The sequence below is a fragment of the Staurois parvus genome, unplaced genomic scaffold (genome assembly GCF_062004578.1).
Source record: "Staurois parvus isolate SC_StPar_1 unplaced genomic scaffold, SC_StPar_1.0 ptg000263l, whole genome shotgun sequence".
NCBI lineage: Eukaryota > Metazoa > Chordata > Amphibia > Anura > Ranidae > Staurois > Staurois parvus.
The window spans coordinates 4,122,415-4,146,533 of NW_028318059.1; the positions used below are offsets into that span (position 1 = coordinate 4,122,415).

Consider the following 24,119-nt stretch of genomic DNA (forward strand, 5'->3'; position numbering starts at 1 on the left):
GTTCTACCAATGTATATGAGGTTGCATGGACATTTCAACGCATACACTACTCCCTTCGTTTCACAAGTCATGAACTGTTTAATTTTATATTCCTTGTTATTGTGTGTATTAGTAAATGTGAATCTTCGTCTCGGGTTAGCTACGACTCTCTTACATCCATAGCACCTCCCGCATGCATAGAACCCTTCACCTTGGAAAAAAGTGCAGTAAGAATTTTTTAGTGGTTCCAATACATTTTTTACCAGCATATCCCTTAAGTTGGGTGCCTTTTTATATACAAATTTCGGTTTTGGGGGGATGATATGCTTAAGATACGAAGCATACCATCAAGTTAATACAGCAAGTACAGGCACACAACGATACGCTGATGAGTACAGCAGATATCTCCTCACTATATACAAACATTGATCACAGAGGAGCAATAGAAGCAATTAAGTGGGCCCTTAATAAATATTTGAGTATTCCTAATAAACACAAAAAATTCATCATCAAAAGTCTGAAATTTTGTCTACTCCACAACTATTTCTGGTACAAGAAGGAGTACTACTTACAAATCAGGGGAATAGCGATGGGAGCCAAATTCGCCCCTAGTGTGGCGAATTTGTACATGTCTAAATGGGAGGAGGAGACTGTTTACCAGCATCCCAGGAAGGAAATTAGATTGTACCGCAGATTTATTGATGACATTATCCTCATATGGGAGGGGAATAAAGAGTGTTTAGAATTGTTCTATAAAGAACTAAACAACCATAGAGACAATATTGATCTGAGCTGGACTATTAGTGATGATGCAATCAACTTCTTGGATATCATAATTAAGAAAGAAGGACAGATATTATATACAAAAAATTATTTTAAGACCACGGATCGGAATGCATATATACCCATTACGAGTTGTCATTATCAACCGTGGATTAAGAATATCCCGAAGGGCCAATTTATAAGGGTGAAAAGGAATTGCTGTAGAAAAGAGGACTACAAAGCACAAAGTGAAGTGCTAAAAAATAGATTTGTAGCGAAGGGATATGACCCAGTCACAATAGAAAAAGAAAGATATGAAGTGGGACAAATGAATAGAGACAATTTACTGATGGACAAGCCAAAGATCAATGGGGAAGAGTACAATATGCCCATAGTATTGGATTATCATAAACAATACAAAGCGGTCCAGAGTATTATCTCCAAACATTGGGAGATATTAAAACTGGACAAACACCTTAAGCATATCATCCCCCCAAAACCGAAATTTGTATATAAAAAGGCACCCAACTTAAGGGATATGCTGGTAAAAAATGTATTGGAACCACTAAAAAATTCTTACTGCACTTTTTTCCAAGGTGAAGGGTTCTATGCATGCGGGAGGTGCTATGGATGTAAGAGAGTCGTAGCTAACCCGAGACGAAGATTCACATTTACTAATACACACAATAACAAGGAATATAAAATTAAACAGTTCATGACTTGTGAAACGAAGGGAGTAGTGTATGCGTTGAAATGTCCATGCAACCTCATATACATTGGTAGAACTAAAAGAGCGCTAAAAGAACGCATTAAGGAGCATGTGTACAACATTAACAGAGGATATAAATACCACTATGTCTCAGACCACTTCCGACAATGCCATAACCAAGACGCATCCAAATTACAATTCTGGGGAATAGAGAAGCATAATAGACATTGGAGAGGCGATAACCTGGTACGGGAGATAAGTAAAAAAGAATCCAAATGGATTTATGAAATGAAATGTATGGCCCCACATGGTTTGAACAAGGAATTTGACCTGACGTGTTTTATTAGCAATATGTAAAGAGAAGTTTGATTTAGCAGATATTAACCCCCATAGGGATTTTAAAATAAACACCTTTTTGTAAGTAGCATATGGAGAGGAGTAATCATTGAGAGATATAGACAGTACCCAATCACAACTTAACAACAATACAGTATTGCTAAATTACAGGAATTGGTGCCCATCATGTACTAAATGAATAGGTATAGTGGATGCTGTAGTGACATATGAATAGGGAAATTAATAAAGAAAGGATATAGAAGGGGGTATTAGGTGGTAGGAGGCGTACATGAGGGCCTCTGATGATTTATTGGGCGTTTGGATTTGTACCTTCATGCACATTTTATAATTTTATTGTCAATATTTTTACTTACATATTATGGTCTTTTACATTATAAGTTTATGTAATTTTAACATTTTAGTATACTTATATATGGGTGTGGCAATCCCTAGCACACACATACATATATTTTATCTGGTAGGGATAATTCAATTGTAATATGTTTTTATACTAGCACATATTTAAATAAAATATTGATATAGATTGTTTTTAATAATTATATTCATGCCATTCGGTTTTTGTATTACACCCACTTATTTGTAAAGCTGCGTGTGTCTCATGATCCTGGAGGCTGGTGCAATGTGACAATTTAGTCAGAATAGAGAATAGTATATCCGGTAACCTAAATAAGAACTCCTGATGTGTGTTACACACATCAGAGATAAATAGGTGCACACAGACCATGGGAAAATGGCCGCGCCCAAGCGGACCACTAGAAAATGGCGCCGACTGTCTCTATATATAGAGAGCAGAGCGCAGTGACGTTTTATTATAATCCCCCTGATGAAGCCACGTGACCCTGTGGCGTAACGCGTAGGGGAGGGGCTCTGACGTCACGACGCCGCGGTGGACGAGCGGCGCTAGCTACACAGGACTGACATACACGCCAGCTGATTACTGCACTGATGGATTGAAATGTGAGTGGCGTTTCCTTTACAATAAACGGGCTCTGGCCACACAAAGGATAAGGCACCATTTGTGGTTTTTTGTCTCTTACATGGTGCAATTGAGAGGAGAAAAACCATCCTCACCATCCCCATAAGAAATCCATTGAGGTCCTAGTGTGGAAGGAGGGAGACCTCTGGTGGCAACTAGGCAACCCAGCATTGGATGGAGACACGCAGATAAAGCAAAGATTCCCACCTAGTCCAGTGAGGACAAAAAGTGTGTTCAGCCAGCTTGTCTGGCTGACAAGGAGGTGAGCGCACACCTATCCACAGAGCACAGGAGTGTGGCACCATATACTTCACCCATCACTGAAATATTTATAGAAGTGTAAAGAGGACTGTTATACTATTGGCAGAATCACATCTTTACATACTTCATTTTTATGTTGCACTTGTTTGTAGCACTTCGGTTTCACGATATTATTATCACTATTATTTACTATATACAGTTTTGTTATTAATATGGAGCGCGGCACGTATATGTATATTTAGATACATATCATTATTAATGCAAATTGTCTGCCAGTATTTTCTGATAACATGCTACATTCATCTTGCAATCAATTTTCTCAAGATTCCCATGCCTTTAGAGCTCAACACCCCCCCCCCCCCAAAAACATCAGTGAGTCACCACCATGCTTTACAATGGGGATGGTATTGTCACTTTAGGACTTCTTCACCCCTCTCCAAATATAGTGCTTATGGTTGTGACAACAAAGCTCTACTTTTTGTCTTGTCCCTTCAGATTACAGTGTGCCAGAAGCTGTGAGGTGTGTCAAGGTGTTAGGTATATTATAACCAGGTTTTTTTGTGGCATGGGCATTAAAATATCTTTGTATCCTGAACAATTCTTCTAGCAGTTGTGGCTGCAATATTTTTTGGTCCACTTGGCTTGGTATGAAGAGATCCCTGAATTTTCCACTTTTTAATAAGTGATTGAACAGTACTGACTGGCATATTCAAGGCTTTGGATATGTTTTTATATCCTTCTCTTTAAGTTCCATTACCTTGTTATGCAGATTTTTTGACAGTTCTTTTCTGCTCCCCATGGCTCAGTATCTGGACTGTTCAGTGCATCCATGTGAGAGCTAATAAACCCATTGACTATTTATACACTCACTAATTGCAATTTAAAAAGCCATAGATGTGGGCAGCACAGTAGCTAAATGGTTAGCACTTCCGCCTGGCAGTACTAGGGTTGTTGGTTCGAATCCCAACCACGGCACCACCTGCCTGGAGTTTGCATGTTCTCCCTGTGCCTGCTTGGGTTTCCTCCCAAATTCTAAAGACGTTCTGGTAGGTTAATTGGCTTCTGTCTAAATTGGTTTTAGTATGTGTTTGTATGAATGTGAGTTAGGGACCTTAGATTGATGGTTAGGGACTGATTTAAATGTACTATATATATATATATATATATATATATATATATATATATATATATATGTATGTGTGTGTGTAAAAATAGACAAGACCCTCACCGTGCCACATCCAAAAATTTGTACAACTATTTTTGGAACCAATGTTACAACACACGGCACAACACGAGGCAACCCATTAAAATTTCATATATTTATTTCCACAAAATTAAAATTGTTAGAATAAACTAGTTACAACAAATATTCTAGTGGTCACATACAGTAAGTATGACTATCATGGTTCAATGTAGGCCTTTGTCCACAGCGTCTCCATGTTCAAAAGTCGACATGTTTTGTGAACTTTTCTCACTTTCTCAGAACTGGCTGGGTAGGTGTTGTCATACACTGATCAGGACATATATAAAAGATGGTTGAAAGTCTTTAGGGCTGATGTAGGGGTACAACAGGGAGGGGGATCATCCCAGAGACCAATTTCCAGACAAACAAAAAGGTGGACTACAACCATATCACTTCAGAGCAAACAGATCCAACCAAAAGGTATACTGTATCACAAAATCACCACCGACTCCTATTAATGTGGTTGAGGCATGAGAGTATTTTAATGATATCCCAAAATGAAGTTCCGTTAACTCAGTATGTATACATCAGTTTCAAACTGATAGTCAACAGGCAAATCCGCCTCCACTTACATTCATGTAGTCAGTGTATATAGGGCAGAGTCCCCAATAATAAACCCATGGACATACACTATATATATGATCTCCTGTTGAAGTGACTTGGAGATATTGTCCACTTGATCCAGCCAAATATCTTTAACAAATCCAGTATATCGCCTGAACATCTGGGGTTGTCAATTGTATTGTATTGTCATTTATGTATGGATGTGTGGTAGTAAACAAATGAAGAGTGAAAAACAGTAGTAAACAAATGAAGAGTGAAAAACCAGCCGTGTCATAAAAACAAAGCAGCTTTCCACCATGCCTCTTTTTGCCCAACAAAACGACAAGCGTCCTGGCCACTTGTAGCCTGCCAAACAGTCAATAATCTAACTGAAGCTTCTTAGTATACTAGCCTGTGGGAGGTGGCTCTGATTATAAATATGATAGTAAAGAGGACATTTACATGGGGCATTCAATACCATGAGTATTGACTCACTGGAGAAATGTGTGAATCTAAGATAATGGGAAGTTGAGGAAGTCAAGGAAAAAAGAAAGAAAGATAGTAAAAAGAAAAACATAAGGGGAGTGGGTAAGGGAGAGAAAAAAAGGAGGGCGAAGGAAAGAGGAAGTGAATAGGGAGATGGGGATGTGGTGATCCCTGCCCGCCTACTCCCAAACTGCTACCTTCAGCATGGTTCAGTTAGCCACCAGAATTTGAGTACTCTGAATACAGGGGTTCTGGACAAAATGCTGGTCTGAAGGCGCCAAGTGAGACAAAAGTTTAAAGTGAGCCTCCCAGGAGATGGGAATATTCCAGAGTGGTTTGGAAATGGGTCCAGGAAGACCAGGAGTTTGAGAATTTTGAAGGGTTGTCATGGAAGATTGCAAACAGTTCTTCCATCTCTGCTATTCTGTTGAGTCTGAGGAACCATTCCAGATGGATGGAGCTTACTGTGATCTCCAGTGGGCTGATATACAGAGTTTGGCAGCATTCACCATGTGCACTGCCAGAGACTTGAAGTAGGCTTTTCAGGGTAGAGAAATATGGTGTAGAAGAAACTGAGCCAGAATAAAGTCTAGAGTGTATGTGGTGACCGAGCATATGAGGTGAATTTTTGTATCTGTGTATATGAAGTGCGAATTTGGGTATCTGTACTGGTGTTCTGTACCAGCGCAATGCTAATTTATGGACGTTTTTCTGAACTGTCACGTTCACCGAAGCTTTGTGTATATAGGTATGGATGTGTTCTCATTCCTTGTCAGTTAAGTCCAGAGAGAGATCCCTTTCCCAGGCCGATTTGGCCTTCCCAGCCTTTGGGGAATGGCAGTTGAAGAAGTGATTATAAATAGTAGAGATCCAGGTGCCTTTGAGGAGCAGTTTGGGAGCATAAGGACTTTAAATGGGGTGAGTGGTCGGGAATAGGCGCTTAGCAGGGTCAGAGATCTAAGAAAGTGTCTCGGTTGGGCATAGATCCAAAAACGGAATGAGTGTTTTTGTTTGTTTTTGTTTTTTCAAGTCTGATATGTGTAGCAGTTGCATCCTCTAACAGTGTGTGTGTGTATGTATATATCTTCTGTCTGTTATTCTCAGAGTGGGTTAGATATTTTGTTCCCCAGCCATATTGCTGGTTATTTATATTTACCACTGCATAAACTTTACATATTAACTAAATTATACACCACACTGTTTTTGAGGTTTTTTATCCAATTATTCGAAACAAAATTGGTCCAACTAACTGATTATGAAAATGCATGTTTGAACAAAAATTTTCTCCATTAGGTAGTCTAAATTGTGATTCCATACACATATATTTGCAATAGTTACATGCCCCGCAGATGAAGGTGCCTTTATGTTTACAGGGATATTTGTGAGTGTCTCCCCTTAATTCACTTTGTATCATGCGATCTCTTATGGAGGTAGCTCTTCTAAATGTTATTGGGGGGCTGGGGGTATAAATTTGCCCACCAGGGGATCCATTGTGAGTAGGTGCCAATATTTTTGCTAAATATTTCGAAATTTATCATGTTAATTTGAGAATTTCATAATTATCCTGGCTGGGTTGTTTTATCCCCTTTTCCTTTTTGGTATATAGGAGATCATTTCTGGGTTTGGCTTCCACACATCCATAGGCCTTTTTTAAGCAAGATTTTGTCTCTCTAACAGACTGTTACTTAAAGCTGCAACTTCCTTTTTGAAGGAGGTTTCATCCAAATAATTTCTTCTCACCCTCAGGTATTGTGCATATGGGATTGAAGATATTAGGGCCTTAGGGTGTAAGCCAGAGGCATGCAAAATGGGAGTTGCCAGCCATGGGTTTCTGTTATAGGCAGCTGGCCAGACTACCATACTCACCCTGTTGGATAACTACATCCCTAAATGTCACCTCCTTCTGATCATAGGTCATGGTAAGGGTTAAGTTCAAATACAGTCATTTAAATTAGCCCCAAAGAATTAAGAATTTGGATGGTGTTCATAGAGCATATACTGTAAGTGTTCCTTAGAGTATCTCCACCGAATGAATGAGAGGGGTGATATAAATGGACATGTTTTTACCAAACCTTTCCTTTCTTTCTATTATGTGCCTTAGGCTGGTTGCAGCGTGATGTGAGTGGAGAAGCAAGACGTCCTTGGTCCAGATTGAAGAAATACTGGTTTGTCCTGACTTCGGATTCTTTGGATTGTTACAGTAGCAATGAGAAACCAAACAAACGGGTAGGAAGCCTAGTACTCACCAGCCTGTGCTCGGTCATGTGGCCATCCAAGCAGACTTACAAGGAGACAGGTAAGGAATGGGCAGCTGAGCACACAGCTGGGCAACTCAGCTGGAATGTGTGGGCCAATACAGAAATTTGGCTGCTTGAAGTTCTTGTAAAATAAATAGGAAATTCAGTTATATATCAGATTGGTTTATTTGAAAGGCAAAACCTGAAACTGTTTTAAAACACTGTTAATCTTTAAATATATTAAGTTATACAGTGCCCGAAAGCTTTGCAAATATATTTCATTTGCCTTCTCTTTGACTGTGTTAGGATCAGTGTTTTTTTCCCAGAAAAATACTTAGAACCCCCAAACATTATATATATTTTTTTAGCCCTAGTGAATAAAATGACAGTCACTGCAATTTTTTTATGTCACAAGGTGCGCAGCGGTTTTTCAAATGCAATTTGTTTGTAAAAAGTACACTTTATTGAATTAAAAAACCCACAATATATAACCTAATTTTTGTTTGTAAAATATGAAAGATGATATTGGGCTGCTGAGTAAATAGATACCAAACATGTCAGGCTTTAAAATTTTGCATGCTCGTGGAATGGCACCAGACTACGGAACTTATAAATCTCCATAGGCAAAATTTTTTACAGGTTGCCAGTTTAGAGTTACAGAGGAAGACAGTGCTAGAATTATTACTCTTGTTCTGACATTTGTGGCAATACCTCACATGTGGTGTAAACACCGTTTACATATGTAGGCATGACTTACATATTTGTTCACCACTAGAAGCGAGCATGGGGGGGCAGGGGCACTTTACTTTTTTTTATTTTATTACATTTTTTTTATTTTTACACTGTCCCTTTAAAAAAAATGTTTGATCACTTTTACTATTATCACGATGAATGTGATCTAAATAAGCAGTGGCAGGTCTTCTTTTTTTCAATAAGACCCCACATCTCTCCTCTACAATGGAAAGCATTAGATAAAAAAAAAAAAAAACATTGATCCAATGCTTTAAAAAAAAATGTCCAGAGCCAGATGTGACATCGTGCCAGTCCCCCGAGGCCATAGAGATGAGCGAGCAATAGCTGAAAATGGAAAGACAATGCTGGACCAGCAGGTATACTCCACTGGTATTATCTTAAGGCATTAAGGTTGGGGTAAATGATGTGGTTCCTGGGCATGCGGCTTCTACACCCCAGAGGATCTCCAGTCTCCCTGCCTTGTAGTGTAATGTAAGATGAGTTGAAATTGAAGCGCCACATCACTGCAAAGAGGTCCAGATACAACTTTATTCCATTAAAGGTCAGGGGTATAATTCGAAAAGTAACCAATGCATTTTAGGGGTCTAAGTGCCCCCTTCATCAGGACTAGAAAGAACATAAGAAAGTTTTCATATTAATCTAACATCAATACAATGTCGCCTCTATGGGGTATTAATAGAAACAAAATAATTACATAAAAATGATAACATGCTGAACAAAAATGAGAATATGGGTGAAGGCGAAAGAAAGAGAGGAGAGAGAGAGATAAAGACAATAATTAAAATGATACATTATAGGTGATATGTCAACCTAATTTAAAAAAAGAGAAAAAAAAATTGGGTAAAACTCTCAAAACTGGTATGTGTATAAATTGAACCATACGGTATACAATGCCATTGTAGAATCGTAAAATGTAAAAGAAAAAACCCCCAAAAATAAATAAATGATAAATAGGTAAATAATTTTAAAAAATAATAGCATAATAAAAATAATAATAATATTAACAATAATAACGAAAGTACTACCAACAATAATGGTCATAATACCTATATACATTATTGGCAATAAATTGATCTAAATGAATAGATGTATGAAAATTGTGTTACATTACAGCATAGCAGAAGCTCGCAGGATTGAGTAAGGGGGCAAGAAGCAGCAGAGGTATGTGCTAAGTCTTCAACTGGCTGCCGATGCAAAGCTACAGCCAGCCATATGCCCTTGAAGTTCACTAGCCTTGCTAGACTCCTTACTCAGCCAGCCTTGTAGTTTATAGTGGAAGAATAGTCCTGCCCTGGGGTTCTGGTGAGAGGAAAGCGGGGAACAGAGAGGATCAAAAAGGAATTGGGGGTTTGCTTGCAGAGAGAGTAAGGTACAGAGGTGAGCAGTGAGGGGGTTTGGGGTTTTGTGCTACAAAGGTGAACGGGGCGTTAGTGGTCCAGAAGTAAACAGAGAGGGGTTTGGGGGTACAGAGGGGAACAGAGAGTGGTGTTTGGGGTACAGAGGTGAGCAGACAGGGGGTTTGGGATACAGAGGTGAGCAGAGAGGGGGTTTTGGGGTACAGAATTGAGTGGGGGGGTTAGCAGTATAGGGATGAGCAGAGAGAGGGGTTTGGGTACAGAGGATAGTAGAGAGAGGGGGTTGGGGTAGCAAAAGTGAGCATAGAAAGGGGATGGTGTACAGAGGTGAGAAGAGAGTGGGATTTGGGGTATAGAGGTGAGCAGAAAGTGGGGAGTTTGGGGTACTGAGGTGAGTAGAGAGTGGGGAGTTTGGGGTATAGAGGTGAACAGAGAGGTGGTTTTGGGGTACAGAGATGAGCAAACGGTTAGGGGTACAGCGGGAAGCGGAAAGGGGGGTTTGGGGTTTTGTGTTACAAAGGTGAGCGGGGCGTTTGGGGCTCAGAGGTAAGCAAAGAGGGGTTGGGGGGTACAGAGATGAACAGAGAGGGGTGTTTGGGGACAGAGGTGAGCAGACAGGGGGTTTGGGATACAGAGGTGAGCAGATAAGGGGTTTTGGGGTACAGAGTTGAGCAGGGGTGTTAGCCGTACAGGGATGATCAGAGAGAGGTGTTTAGGGTACAGAGGAGAGTAGAGAGAGGAGGTTGGGATACAAAGGTGAGCATAGAAAGGGGGTTGGTATACAGAGGTGAGCAGAGTGGGGTTTGGGGTACAGAGGTGAGCAGAGAGTGAGGAGTTTGGGGTACTGAGGGGAGTAGAGAGTGGGGAGTTTGGGGTATAGAGGTGAACAGAGAGGTGGTTTTGGGGTACAGAGATGAGCAAAGGGTTGGGGGTACAGAGGTGAGCAGAAAGGGGTGTTTGGGGTTTTGTGCTACAAAGGTGAGCGGGGAGGTAGGGGTTCAGAGGTAAGCAGAGAGGGGTGTTTGGGGTACAGAGGTGAGCAGATGGGGGTTTGGGATACAGAGGTGAGCAGAGAGGGGGTTTTGGGGTACATAGTTGAGCGGGGGGTTAGAGGTACAGGGATGAGCAGAGAAAAGTTTGGGGTATGGAGGAGAGTAGAGGGAGGGGCTTTGGGGTACAAAGGTGAGCAGAGAGTGGGGTCTGTGGTACAGAGGTGAGCAGAGAGTGGGGTCTGTGGTACAGAGGTGAGCAGAGAGTGGGGTCTGTGGTACAGAGGTGAGCAGAGAGTGGGGTCTGTGGTACAGAGGTGAGCAGAGAGTGGGGTCTGTGGTACAGAGGTGAGCAGAGAGTGGGGTCTGTGGTACAGAGGTGAGCAGAGAGTGGGGTCTGTGGTACAGAGGTGAGCAGAGAGTGGGGTCTGTGGTACAGAGGTGAGCAGAGAGTGGGGAGTTTTGGGTACAGAGGTGAGCAGAGAGTGGGGAGTTTTGGGTACAGAGGTGAGCAGAGAGTGGGGAGTTTTGGGTACAGAGGTGAGCAGAGAGTGGGGAGTTTTGGGTACAGAGGTGAACAGAGATGTTTTGAGGTACATGAGAGGAGGGTTAGGGATACAGAGGTGAGCAGAAAGGGGGGTTTGAAGTTTTGTGGTACAAAGGTGAGCGGGGCATTAGATGTTCAGTTGTAATCACAGAGGGGGGTTTGGGGTACAGATATGAGCAGACAAGAGCGTTTGTGGTTTGAGGTGAGCAGAGAGGGGGTTTTGGAGTACAGAGGTGAGCGGGGGGGTTAGGGGTGCAAAGGTGAGCAGAGAGTGGGGGTTGGTGTACAGAGGTGAGCAGAGAGTGGGGAGTTTGGGGTACAGAGGTGAGCAGAGAGTGGGGAGTTTGGGGTATAGAGGTGAACAGAGGAGGTTTTGGGGTACAGAGATGAGCAGGGGGTACAGAGGTAAGCAGAAAAGGGGGTTTGGGGTTTTGTGGTAAAAAGGTGAGCGGGGTGTTAGGGGTTCAGAGGTAAGCAGAGAGGGGTTTGGAGGTACAAAGGTGAACAGAGAGGGGGGTTTGGGGTACATTGCAGAGCAGATAGGGGGTTTGGGGTACAGAGGTGAGTAGAGAGAGGGGGTTGGGGTACACAGGTGAGTAGAGAGACGGAGGTTGGGGTACAAATGTGAGCAGAGAGTGGGAGTTGGTCTACAGAGATGAGCAGAAGGTGGGGTTTGTAGTACAGAGGTGATAAGAGAATGGGGAGTTTGGCGTACAGAGGTGAGCAGAGAGTGGGGAGTTTGAGGTGTAGAGGTGAACAGAGGATGTTTTGGGGTACAGAGGTGAGCAGAAAAGGGGGTTTAGGGTTTTGTGGTACAAAGGTGAGCGGAGCGTTAGGGGTTCAGAGGTAAGCAAAGAGAGGGATTTGGGATACAGAGGTGAACAGGGAGTTCTGGTATAGAGCTGAGCAGAGAGGGGGTTAGGAGTGTGGAGATGGGCACCCCAAAATGGAAGTTCACATCTGTGCTGCTGCATGTAGGCCAGTCCATTAATTTCAGTGGGCTTCCCTACCCACAGAAACGCAGGACAAGAAGTCCCTAAACAATTGCGCTGCACCAAAAACACACTGCATTTGCCACTGTGTGCGGGTACCATTAAGAATCAAGGACAGCGCTGTGTATCTGCTAAAGAGCAGCATGTTTGTCTGTGTGTTGGGAACGTGTATGATTTTGATACCTATTAATGTGAACCAGGCCTTAAACTGGGGTGCCTCGCGGCTGAAAATACTTTTCAAGGGCGCCCTGATGGTAAAAAGGTTGAGACACTGGTTTAACCAATTATTTTTGTGTATTATTCTTCATGTAACGGGTGTGATCTTTGTCTACATGCTTTTTGCTAATAGGTGTCCCTCCTTACCATGTCATAAAGTTTTCAGGTATACATATGTCTGTCTCTACATTGTACCATTGAGCAGTGCAAACTGCAGACAGACTAGATGTACGAAAAGGAATGATTCTGCAGTTTCATCACACCAAAATTTACACTGCTTGTCCACAGGGTACTGGAATGTAACAGTGTATGGGAGGAAGCACTGTTACCGGCTGTATACAGAACATCTTAACGAGGCAGTGCATTGGGTGTGTGCCATCCAGAAAGTGATTGACAGCAAAGACCCTCAGGAGACACCCACACAACTGCTTATTAAAGACATAGAAGTAAGCAGATCCCATGATTATCTGTTTTTATTATTTATTGTCACTATTATTGATGTCATACTGTTTCTATACCTTCAATGAAGGTGCTATGGGAGTAAACAATATCTTAGTTTGCAAATGAACCCTCATCTTATTTATAAATATATCATTATAAGTTCCTTTTTTTTTTTTTACAAGTGATCACATAACTTCTGTTTTTATCTGCATAAGAGGCTAAGCGGGGTGGGGGTTGGGGGGGGGGGGTCAGCAGGAGGCAGAGAGAGCAATATATTGATCTTTCAAGTGAAGAGCTGTGCAGGGGGAGTGTCAGCACATATCTTGGAGGAAGGGCAGAATCTGCTCCCAGCAAACTCAGAAAACTGACCATGCTGGGAAGGATATGCTTCTGTGCCTAGTGTGGTCGGTATGAAATAGGAGAATAGGGACTGGCAGGATTACCAAGTATTTTAAACAATGGAAGCAATACAAAGAGAACATGATACTTTTTTATTCTTTTAATACAGATTACAAATAATTGGGGTATACAAAAGAATATTAATAATGCATCAATAGGTCAAGGTACGTAGACATAAAAAAAATGATCAACATCACAGTTTAAGTGGGTGCACAAAAATATGTAGCCGCAGGTGGAAAAAAACAAAACAAAACATAGGGATAATAGATCCACTCAAAGTAGATATTTTGAGGAAAATCATCAAATTGAGAGACGTTAAATAATTATCTTGTGATTATCTGTGAATCTTGATGATACAGTCTTCAATGAGTTAGACAGTTCTTAGGTAACATCAAGGTAGTAGTGTTAGGCTGGTCATACATTATACAATTTTCTTGTATAATTTTCCTTTAGATTTACCAAAACCATATAATTTGAGGTCACACCTAAACACTTTCAGTTTGTATGTAGTCAGGCAGGTCCTGGCACTACATAGTTGAAGTTAGATCTAAAGAAAACTGAATAAGAAAATTGTCTATTGTATGGCCAGCTTTAGATTGAAATCAGATATCTGTTATGAGTGCCTTATCTCAATATACAGGGGAAGAAACCTGAGAAAATCAAAAAAGGTACAGATTTATTGGTGCTCCAACAATGCTTTTTATCTTACACATTTTGCTTTACTTTGTTAAAGTGGTTGTAAAGAAAATCTTTTTAAAAAAAAAACCAAACATCTCTATACTTACCTGAGTAAGCCCTGAACTTCGGGTCCCCTGCCGGCGCTCCTGGCTCCTCTTCTCTGTCCAGTGTCCCCATGGGAAGCTGCTTTCCATGGGGGCACTTGTGCTTGCTTGCTCCCGAGCCCTGCTGCTGTGCATTGACACAGACAACGGGGCTCGGCCCCACCCCCCTCTTACTTGTGACTGGGCTTTGATTGACAACAGTGGGAGCCAAAGGCTTCCAGTGCCCCAGCAAACCCAGCAAGACATGTAAGTGAGGGGAGAGAAGAGCTGCAGACGTGCACAGCACTGGATCAAATGAGGACTCAGATAAGTAAAAGAGGCAGGGGGAGTTGAGCCAAAACCGATGCCTAAACATTAGACTGGGTTCACACTGATGCAGTGCGGGAAACACTGCGAATCATGGCATTTCTTGCACCGCATTGCAGTCGCATGGGATTCATGCGATCTGGTGCGGGTGTCCATGTTAAATTATTGACACCTTGAAACAGATTGTAAAACATGAGGCGATTGGCAGAAATCACATGGGTGTTCTCACCCTTGTGACTTCTGGCAATTGCATCGCATTTTGCGATCTGTTTTTGGCAGTCATTAATTTAACATTGACACCTGCACCAGATCTCATGAAAGCCACACGATTGCAGGTGTGAGTAAAAAAAGGGTCCTTCGCCTTTTTGGTGTGGATGTGATTCCTGTGCAAATTGCATATGGTGTCCGGCACCGCATTAGTGTGAACCTAGTCTTAATGAGCATTGAATTTGTATTGATTAAAAACATAAAACATTGCATAGTTGCCCTGAAAACTATTGCTAACCGAATTAGAGAAAAAAAACATTGCAGCAGTTAACAAAAGGCAGCTCCTCTCCCACACTAGCAGTATAAATTTGCACGTCAGGTACACATGTTAAAAAAGGAGAAAAAAAACCTGTTAAAGCGGAGTTCCACTCATCCTGTCCAAAAAACAGCCACTTACCTGTCCCTCTGTCCCGTGGTGTGTGTCCCACAGCCAGTTTCACCTGCCGTCCTGGATTCCTGGAGGCCGTCATCTTCAGTGTGGGCACCTGGCTGTGACTGCTTGCAGCTTCACAGCCGGGTACCCACTGCGCATGCGCGAGTAAAGCTGCACTTCATGAATGGTCCTGTAGTCTTCTGGGACCTGTCACGTGTCCCAGAAGACTACGAGGAGGGAGGACACCTTCCGTTTCCGATCGCCTAGGCAGTCCGACGGCAATTGGGAACTGGTACCTGTCAAATTCGGGTACCCGCTCCCCGCCCCGCCCCTCAAACGTGCCAATCCTTAATGGGGAGCGGAGGAGCAGTCCTTAAAGCCGAACTTCCTCTTTTGGGTGGAGCTCCACTTTAATTAAAAAACTTCTAGAATTAAGTCAAATCTGACTGTGCTTTATTACTCAAATTTAAAGGCTTCTCCCTAAAACTAAACAAAACAAAAAAATGGGAAAAATATCATAAACATAGTTTCCTTTTCCTTTGACTGTATATTGTTTTGGGGTCCTCTCTTAAATGTGCAAATTCCTTTGGTATTGGTCTGGGTTGGATCAGGCCATTTAGAGAGTAGTTTGAGTTTGTGGCCTCTGTGTTCCTCAAGAGGAGATACCTTGTTGAGATACACACCCTTATAGCTTTGGTGCTCATTCTCTTGATAGTAATGTACATTATTAATTGCATAAGGAAGACTAACAGGTTTACACAGATCAGGACAACAGCAAGGTGGAGAAAGAGGTTTAGGAAAGCTGTGGCCCTATGTTTGTACCCAAATAAACTTTCCCAGGAAAGCATTTTCCTCTAATGTAACTAAAAAGTTATTCAGTGCTGCATTGTCTCCAATATCTATGTGATACAAAAAAAACCCCATAGAATTCCAAGACCATCAAAATTATAATAAAATAATTATAATAAAAGTCTATGTGTATGTGTTAAATTGCAGTCTCTAATCTTCCAATATCCCAATCCTCCATGATTAAAAAAAAAACACCACGTACTGTGACTCCCACTATCTGCTCACCTCAAATTTTTGATCTATATGTGATCAGATGTGATCTATAGGGATAAATTGGATATGCCGAGACCACTTGAAAACGTCTCTTGATGCAATCCACTTAAAAAATCTTCAACAGTTCCAACACTAATGCCTATAAATCAAAGCATAAGGAAAACCATAGACAATGTAATCAAAAAGTTACTATTTATTAATTAAAAGCTAAAAATACACTCACATTAAAAAGTGCACTACCGCTGGTGCACTACAGATAAATCGCATATATCCACTTTAAGACCACCACTGGGGGCAACATATATGAAGGCTGCAGCTTGTGGAGCAATTGCTGTGTATACTATGATCTTTAACTCTGTCCCCTTGAGTGCTAGGTTCGCTTACACAACTCGGCGTTTTCTTCTCTCTGGAGATAGTGTCCTACGTCACCGGCTCCACCCCTCACGTGTTCCACCACAGGGGCGTGGCTTCCTCAGGGGATGGGATGTTGGTGGTGTAAAGCTGAAATATATGGGATCTAGTCGTGTACGTTTCCATGGAAACAATAAAAAAAAATATAAAAACCTTCTTGATTTTAAAAGCAGGTTGTTGCACTTTAGGGGCACCTACAGTTGTGGCCAAAATTATTCAACCCCCACTGAAATTGAGTGTTTTGGCCAGTTTGACATTGCTTTTGATCATTCAGTCATCTTGCTTACATTTACATTAAAGAGGCACTTGTAGGTCAGACAAATATAACATAACAGTTATAATGAAATAACCACAAATGTCTTTTCTGTGCTCACAGCATTATCAGTTTTATTCAACCCCCAAGTGACATTCAATCTTAGTACTTAGTACAGCATCCTTTTACAGTTATAACAGCTTTTAAACGTGAAGCATAGCTTGACACAAGTGTCTTGCAGCGATCTACGGGTATCTTCGCCCATTCTTCATGGGCAAAGGCCTCCAGTTCAGTCACATTCTTAGGCTTGCGCACTGCAACTGCTTTCTTTAAGTCCCACCAGAGGTTCTCAATCGGATTTAAGTCTGGTGACTGCGATGGCCACTCCAAAATGTTCCAGCCTTTCCTCTGTAACCATGCTCTAGTGGACTTGGAGGTATGCTTGGGATCATTGTCCTGTTGAAAGGTCCAACGTCTCCCAAGCCTCAGGTGTGTGACGGACTGCATCACGTTTCCATCCAATATCTCCTGGTACTGAAGAGAATTCATGGTACCTTGCACACGCTGAAGCTTCCCTGTACCTGCAGAAGCAAAACAGCCCCAAAGCATGATTGACCCTCCACCATGCTTCACAGTAGGCAAGGTGTTCTTTTCATCATAGGCCTTGTTCTTCCTCCTCCAAACATAGCGTTGATCCATGGGCCCAAACAGTTCTAATTTTGTTTCATCAGTCCACAGAACACTATCCCACAACTTTTGTGGTTTGTCCACATGGCTTTTGGCATACTGCAGTCGACTCTTCTTATTCTTTGGAGACAGCAAGGGGGTACGCCTGGGAGTTCTGGCACGGAGGCCTTCATTACGCAGTGTGCGTCTTATTGTCTGGGCTGAAACTTCTGTACCCACATCTGACAAATCTTTTCTCAGTTCCTCAGCAGTCACACGGGGACTTCTCTCCACTCTACGCTTCAGGTAGCGCACAGCAGTCGAAGTCAGCATCTTCTTTCTGCCACGACCAGGTAGCGTTTCAACAGTGCCCTTTGCCTTGAATTTGCGAATGATGCTTCCTAAGGTGTCTCTTGGTATGTTTAACATCTTTGCAATCTTCTTATAGCCATTGCCCTTCCTGTGAAGAGAAATCACCTCTTCTCTTGTCTTCCTGGACCATTCTCTTGCCTTCACCATGTTTGTAACCACACCAGTAAATGTCTAGAAGGAGCTGAGTATCACAGTCATTTTAAAGCTGCCTAATTGGTGCTTATTATGCTTGATTGCTGCTCGGTGACATCCACAGGTGTTTTCAATACCTGATGGAAAGCACCTGTATGAACCTCTGTTCTTCAGAGTGGTAGTCTTTAAGGGGTTGAATAATTGTGGCAATGAAGAAACCACATAAGAACCATTTACTACTGTATTACATAAACAATTGATGTCATTTTAGTTGCATTTGGGTAGTTACAACGTCCTTGTAGGATTTGATTCTGAATACAATTCCAAATGTACACTATAGTCCCTAAACCCCTTTACAGCATTGGGGGTTGAATAATTTTGGCCACAACTGTATTTGACACTGAAATAAAAAATGTATTTATCGCCGTACTAAAGATCATGTTGCTAATAAGGAGTGATCTTAAAGTGGATTTATGTGATTGCACTACAGATAGTAAATAGTAACCTTTTACGGAAAACACTATGATTTGTCACCTTCGGGGAATATGCATACGTGACCTGTTACATATAGGTTAAAAAATTGAGCTGAGCTGCTAGCGATAAAGGGATTTACAGCACAGAGGATTTGGGATATTGGAAGATTAGAAACTGCAAATTAATACATACACCTGGACTGTTTTTTTCTATTATAATTTTTGATGGTCATGCTCCCCTTCAGGACATCTGCAGCAGCTCTTGCATCTTCTGGAACTCTCTACCCCAGTATGTCCAGTTAGTTCCTGCCCTGTCCGCCTTTAGATCATTCTTGAAAACCCAATTATTCAGGGAAACTTACCCCACCTCCATCATATCATCCTCCACAGCTATTACCTTTTTTACCACCCCCTTTAGATTGTAAGCTCCATGAGCTGGGCCCTCTTGTTCCTTCTGTTTTGAACTTGTAATTGTACTGTCTCCCTTGATGTTGTAAAGCACTTCACAAACTGTTGGCACTATACAAATCCTGTATGATACAAATAATGAGTTGTCAGGTGCGTGTAGCATTCGTGCTCCATCACTGCTGCTGGTCTCATTCCAGCATTCTAGTTTTGGTTGTGATACATTCTCCCTGTCTGTTTGTCTACCTGCAAGGTGATGGATATGGCCAGTCTGTATGTGGAGACCAAACCTGATTTAAGCCAGCCAAGCCTGCAGTCTCGTGCTTGTGATATTGTGTTTGTAACATGTTCTTCAAGCTTCTTGTTTGTCTGCCCTGCTCTGCTAGTCTAATTTCCCTTGTTACCTACTTCAGATGGGATACCAACTGCTCTCTGAACTGTGCCTGCATGTTAACTACGGATTTGACCCTGACTATTTTGAACCTTGCCTGCCTTGTACCTGGACTGTCACTGAACCACTCTGCCTGTCTGACTACTACAAGTACCTGTTTTCTGTGCTCAATGTGCTCCTGCCCCGGCGTAGTAGCCAGGCGCTATAACATTGTGTTCTGGGGGCAACTGAGTACCAGTAGGCTTGCTTGACTACTTATGGGAAAAGGGGCTGCTAGAGGTGAAGAACACAGAAGCCAACTATAGTGTCTGACCACCTGCGTTAGGGGTAAGTGTGACACAAGTGATGTGTATGGTAACTTGTTTACCAGCAGCATTTAACACATTTAAAATCTCATCCTGTTGCTCAACATCTAACAGCCAAGCTTTTAACTCTGCTCCAAATTCCAAGGGAAGTTTCTGTAGTTGTATGGGAGGTGTCAGGCTTGATATCAATAGGCCTGCTTGCCTTATGGGAAAGGGGGCTGCTATAGGTGAAGAACACAAATCAAGCCTTTTCTTAGGGGAAATAAGGTGCATCCCTGTGTTCTATGCCAGAGATGGGAGAAGATGCACAATAGACCCCCTGAGGTAAAGTACCTCTTTGAGCACAATTTAACCCGCATGTGGAGCACAGTGCTTCACTAGACATTTGATACCAGTACCCTTATCCCAAGTGATACTTGGGTACTGAGGAGAATACAGCATGCCCAAATGTATAGTGAAGGTGAATGCAGAGTCTAAGGATCCACCTTGTATTCTCCAGTGCTCCTGGTGGTGGAGATGCAACGAGTTCCCAGGCTGCAGTTCTCAGACTCACCCAAGCAACCAGCCACTTGGAATTAAAATCCCTTGCAGCACTGAGGCACAAGAATCACTGGGCAGTAGGGAGTACAGTTCAAGCTGATAGGTGTGCATGGAAACACACATATACTGGGGACAGATACAAAGAGACATGAGACAACTTGGATCGAATAACTCTGTAAGCAGACAAACAGGAATCTCTAGGAGCAAGTAGAGCTGCACGGTGACATTAAGCAGGAAACAGACTTGAACTACACTTGGAAACACACAGTCAGACTGCTAGGAACCCTAAGAGGCAAAGAGCCAATCTAGAATGAAAAGAGATATCCTAGCTGGGTGTGTAGCCAAGTCGAGTGGGATAGCAGAACCTTACAAGTTAAAGCCATAGAACTGCATGTACCAGTGGCATCACTATGGGGGTGCGGACTGCACCCATGTGCCACCTGTCACATTGGTGACACCATCAGGCCCTCAAGGGGCCCAGCCACCCCAAGCTGCCCGCACCACTGTATTTTCCCTCCTAGATTGTAAGGAGCAGGGCCCTCGAATCCCTCTTGTATTGAACTGTATTGTTACTGTATTGTCTCCTGTTATATTGTAAAGCGCTCAGCAAACTGTTGGCGCTATATAAATCCTGTATAATAATAATAATTTAATTCAATAAGAAAGGGAGGGGGGAACATGGCACAACAGAGAGGCTCCTCCTGAGCCTCCTCTCACTTGCAGCTTCCTTTGTTGGGCGGGGTGTCGGTGGTCACGTAACTGGCAGTGATAGAGCACAGTTCAGTCAAACTGAGCCCAGAAGACTAGAGAAAGATGGAGAGGAGAGCAGAACAGTAGTGTGTGCCTAGGGAAGCCTTTGTGGACTGGCCTGCCCACTGAATGTAAGTGCTAGCATTGCTGCTGCACAGTTCCTTTCCTATTACTGTGAGTTGAATTAACATTCCTGCAGACTGGGATTATAGGGATGCTGAAGAGCTACATCTGTGGATGTGGGCCTGTGCTGCCAACCTGCCTATGACTGTCACTTTGCTGGACTGGGCCATCTCTTTACTGGATATATTGGGCTGTCTCTTTGCTGGACTGGACTATCTCTTTGCTGAATATATTGGGCTGTCTGTTTACTGGACTGGGCTGTCTCTTTGCTGGATGTATTGGGCTGTGTCTTTGCTGGTTTGGGCCATCTCTTTGCTGGTTTGGGCTGTCTCTTTGCTGAATATATGGAGATGCCTCTTTGTTGGATTGGGCTGTCTCGTTGCTGAATATATTGGGATGTCTCTTTGGTGAATATATTGGGATGTCTCTTTGCTGGATTAGGATGTCTCTTTGAATATATTGGGATATCTCTTTGCTAGATTAGGATGTAATTTGCGTTAAAATTTATCAGGATGTCTCTTTGCTGGATTGGGCCATCTCTTTGCTGAATATATTGGGATGTCTCTTTGCTGAATTGGGCCGTCTCTTTGCTGAATTGGGCCGTCTCTTTGCTGAATATATTGATCTGTCTTGTTGCTGGATATATTGGGCTGTCTCTTTGCTGGATTGGGCTGTCTGGGGCTATCTCTTTGCTGAATATATTGGGCTGTCTCTTGCTGGACTGGGCTGTCTCTTTGCTGGACTTCACTAGGCTGTCTCTTTGCTGGGTTGGGCTATCTCTTTGCTGAATATATTGGACCATCTCTTTGCTGAATTGGGCCATCTGTTTGAATATATTGAGCTGTCTCTTTGCTGGACTGGGCCTTCTCTTTGCTGGACTGGGCTGCCTCTTTTCTGAATATATGGAGATGTCTCTTTGCTGGATTGGGCCATCTCTTTGCTGAATATATGGGGATGTCTCTTTGCTGGATTGGGCCACCTCTTTGCTGAATATAGGGGATGTCTCTTTGCAGGATTGGGCCATCTGTTTGCTGAATATTTGAGGATGTCTCTTTACTGGATTTGGCCATCTCTTTGCTGAATATATTGGGCTGTCTCTTTGCTGGACTAGGTTGTTTCTTTGCTGGACTCAACTGGGCTGTCTCTTTGCTGGATTGGGCTGCCTGGAGCTATCTTTTTGCTGGATATATTGGGCTGTCTCTCTTTAATGGACTGGGCTGTCTCTTTGGATATATTGGGCTGTCGCTTTACTAGACTAGGTTGTCTCTTTGGATATACTGGGTTGTCTCTTTACTGGACTGGGCTGTCTCTTTGCTGGATTGGTCCATCTCTTTGCTGAATATATGGAGATGTCTCTTTGGTGGATTGTGCCATCTCTTTGCTGGGTTGGGCTGTCTCTTTGCTGAATATATTGGGCTGTCTCTTTGCTGGATTGGGCCATCTCTTTGCTGAATATATGGGGATGTCTCTTTACTGGATTGAGTCATCTCTTTGCTGAATATAGGGGGATGTCTCTTTGCAGGATTGGGCCATCTTTTTTCTGAATGTTTGAGGATGTCTTTACTGGATTGGGCTGTCTCTTTGCTGGACTAGGCTGTTTCTTTGCTGGACTCAACTGGGCTGTCTCTTTGCTGGATTGGGCTGCCTGGCGCTATGTGCTGAATATATTGGGCTGTTTCTTTGCTGGACTAGGCTGTCTCTTTGCTGAATTGGGCCGTCTCTTTGCTGGACTCGACTAGGCTATCTTTTCTGGGTTGGGCTATCTCTTTTCTGGATATATTGGGCTGTCTCTTTTCTGGATATATTGGGCTGTCTCTTTGCTGGACTGGGCTGTCTCTTTGCTGGACTGGGCTGTCTCTTTGCTGGACTGGGCTGTCTCTTTGCTGGACATATTGGGCTGTCTCTTTGCTGGACATATTGGGCTGTCTCTTTGCTGGATATATTGGGCTGTCTCTTTGCTGGATATATTGGGCTGTCTCTTTGCTGGACTGGGCCATCTCTTTGCTGGACCTCACTGGGCTGTCTCTTTGCTGGGTTGGGCTATCTCTTTGAATATATGGAGATGTCTCGTTGCTGGATTGGGCCATCTTTTTGCTGAATGTTTGGGGATGTCTCTTTACTGGATTTGGCCATTTCTTTGCTGAATATATGGCGCTGTTTCTTTGCCCAAAATATAATTCCTGGCTGTTAAATTTTGAAAGCACTGATGACTTGGAATACATTTCTCATTGTTATGTTTCTCATATATTATGTTGTAAGAGTGTCAAATAAAAGTCGGCCCACTGAGGACTCGGTGGGATGGCCAGTGGGCAAATTCGGTGGGACAGCCAGTGGGCAGGCCCTGGGGTAATGTTGGTGGTCAGGCCTGGGGGGGGAAGCGGGAGTGGGGGCTAGGCCTAAAGCTGTGTAAGGGGCCCCACAATTTTTGATGGCTGCCCTGGACACCATCAAGCCCAAACCTAACCTGCCCAGCGCTCTGCAGGGCACTGTGGCAGGCTAGACAGGAGAGAGCTTTATCCTGCCCAATGTCTACTGCTCTGTCCTGTCCCTGCTTTCATTCCGCAGCGGCAGATCAGAGCACTGTGGCAGGCTGGTGGGGGGGAGTCGTGCTGATGTGGTGGTGCGGTAAAACATAGTTAAGAGGCAGCAGGGGGTGTTGTGTTGGTATAACTATGTTTTACCGCAACAGGTGACACCAACCCTGGTGATGCCACTGACATGTACCAGCATGGCTGCTGAATATAGAAAGTAAATCTTCTGTAGATCTTTGACATAGACGTAATTTAAAAGCTTAAAAATACTCTTAACAATAAAGTAGTAAGTAACATTGACATAAATTCATACTTCTTAGCCTAATATAAGTGTTCGAGCAGGGGTAGGCAAACTTAAAATAGAAGTACAGCTAAAGCTCTTTTGTCTGTACTTTTCATGTGGATCACAGGAGTGCAGTTCGTTCTGCACTCCCGTGACCCGTTTTCATCTGACAGTGGGCTGAAGCCCATTGTTGGCTGACGTCACTGATCTGGTCCAGGCTGGGGAAAAATCCAGACTTTAAAGTCAGGATTCACCCGAAGGTCTGAAGCAGCATCTGAGCCACTGAGAGCTTGAGCCAGCTACTCAGTCCCCCTACACAGCCCAGTGCTCCAGTGAGGATGGGGGGGGGGGCAGAGCAGACAGTGGTGACTGACAGTCACTGGTCTCTTCTCAGAGCGGCTGTGAGAACTCAGCGATCATTTGATCGCTGAGTTCCCACACAGAGCTGG

General features: G+C 42.9%; 1 protein-coding gene across 1 annotated transcript in view; it reads left to right on the plus strand.

Annotated features, from left to right (window-relative positions):
• PLEKHH3 (pleckstrin homology, MyTH4 and FERM domain containing H3) overlaps positions 1 to 24,119 on the plus strand; it is a 361,278-nt gene that overhangs the window by 187,382 nt on the left and 149,777 nt on the right. Inside the window, exons 4-5 of the mRNA XM_089681295.1 lie at positions 7,418 to 7,612; positions 12,694 to 12,851. Of these exons, the coding sequence (XP_089537421.1) occupies positions 7,418 to 7,612; positions 12,694 to 12,851 (353 nt within the window). The remainder of the gene's footprint in view (positions 1 to 7,417; positions 7,613 to 12,693; positions 12,852 to 24,119) is intronic.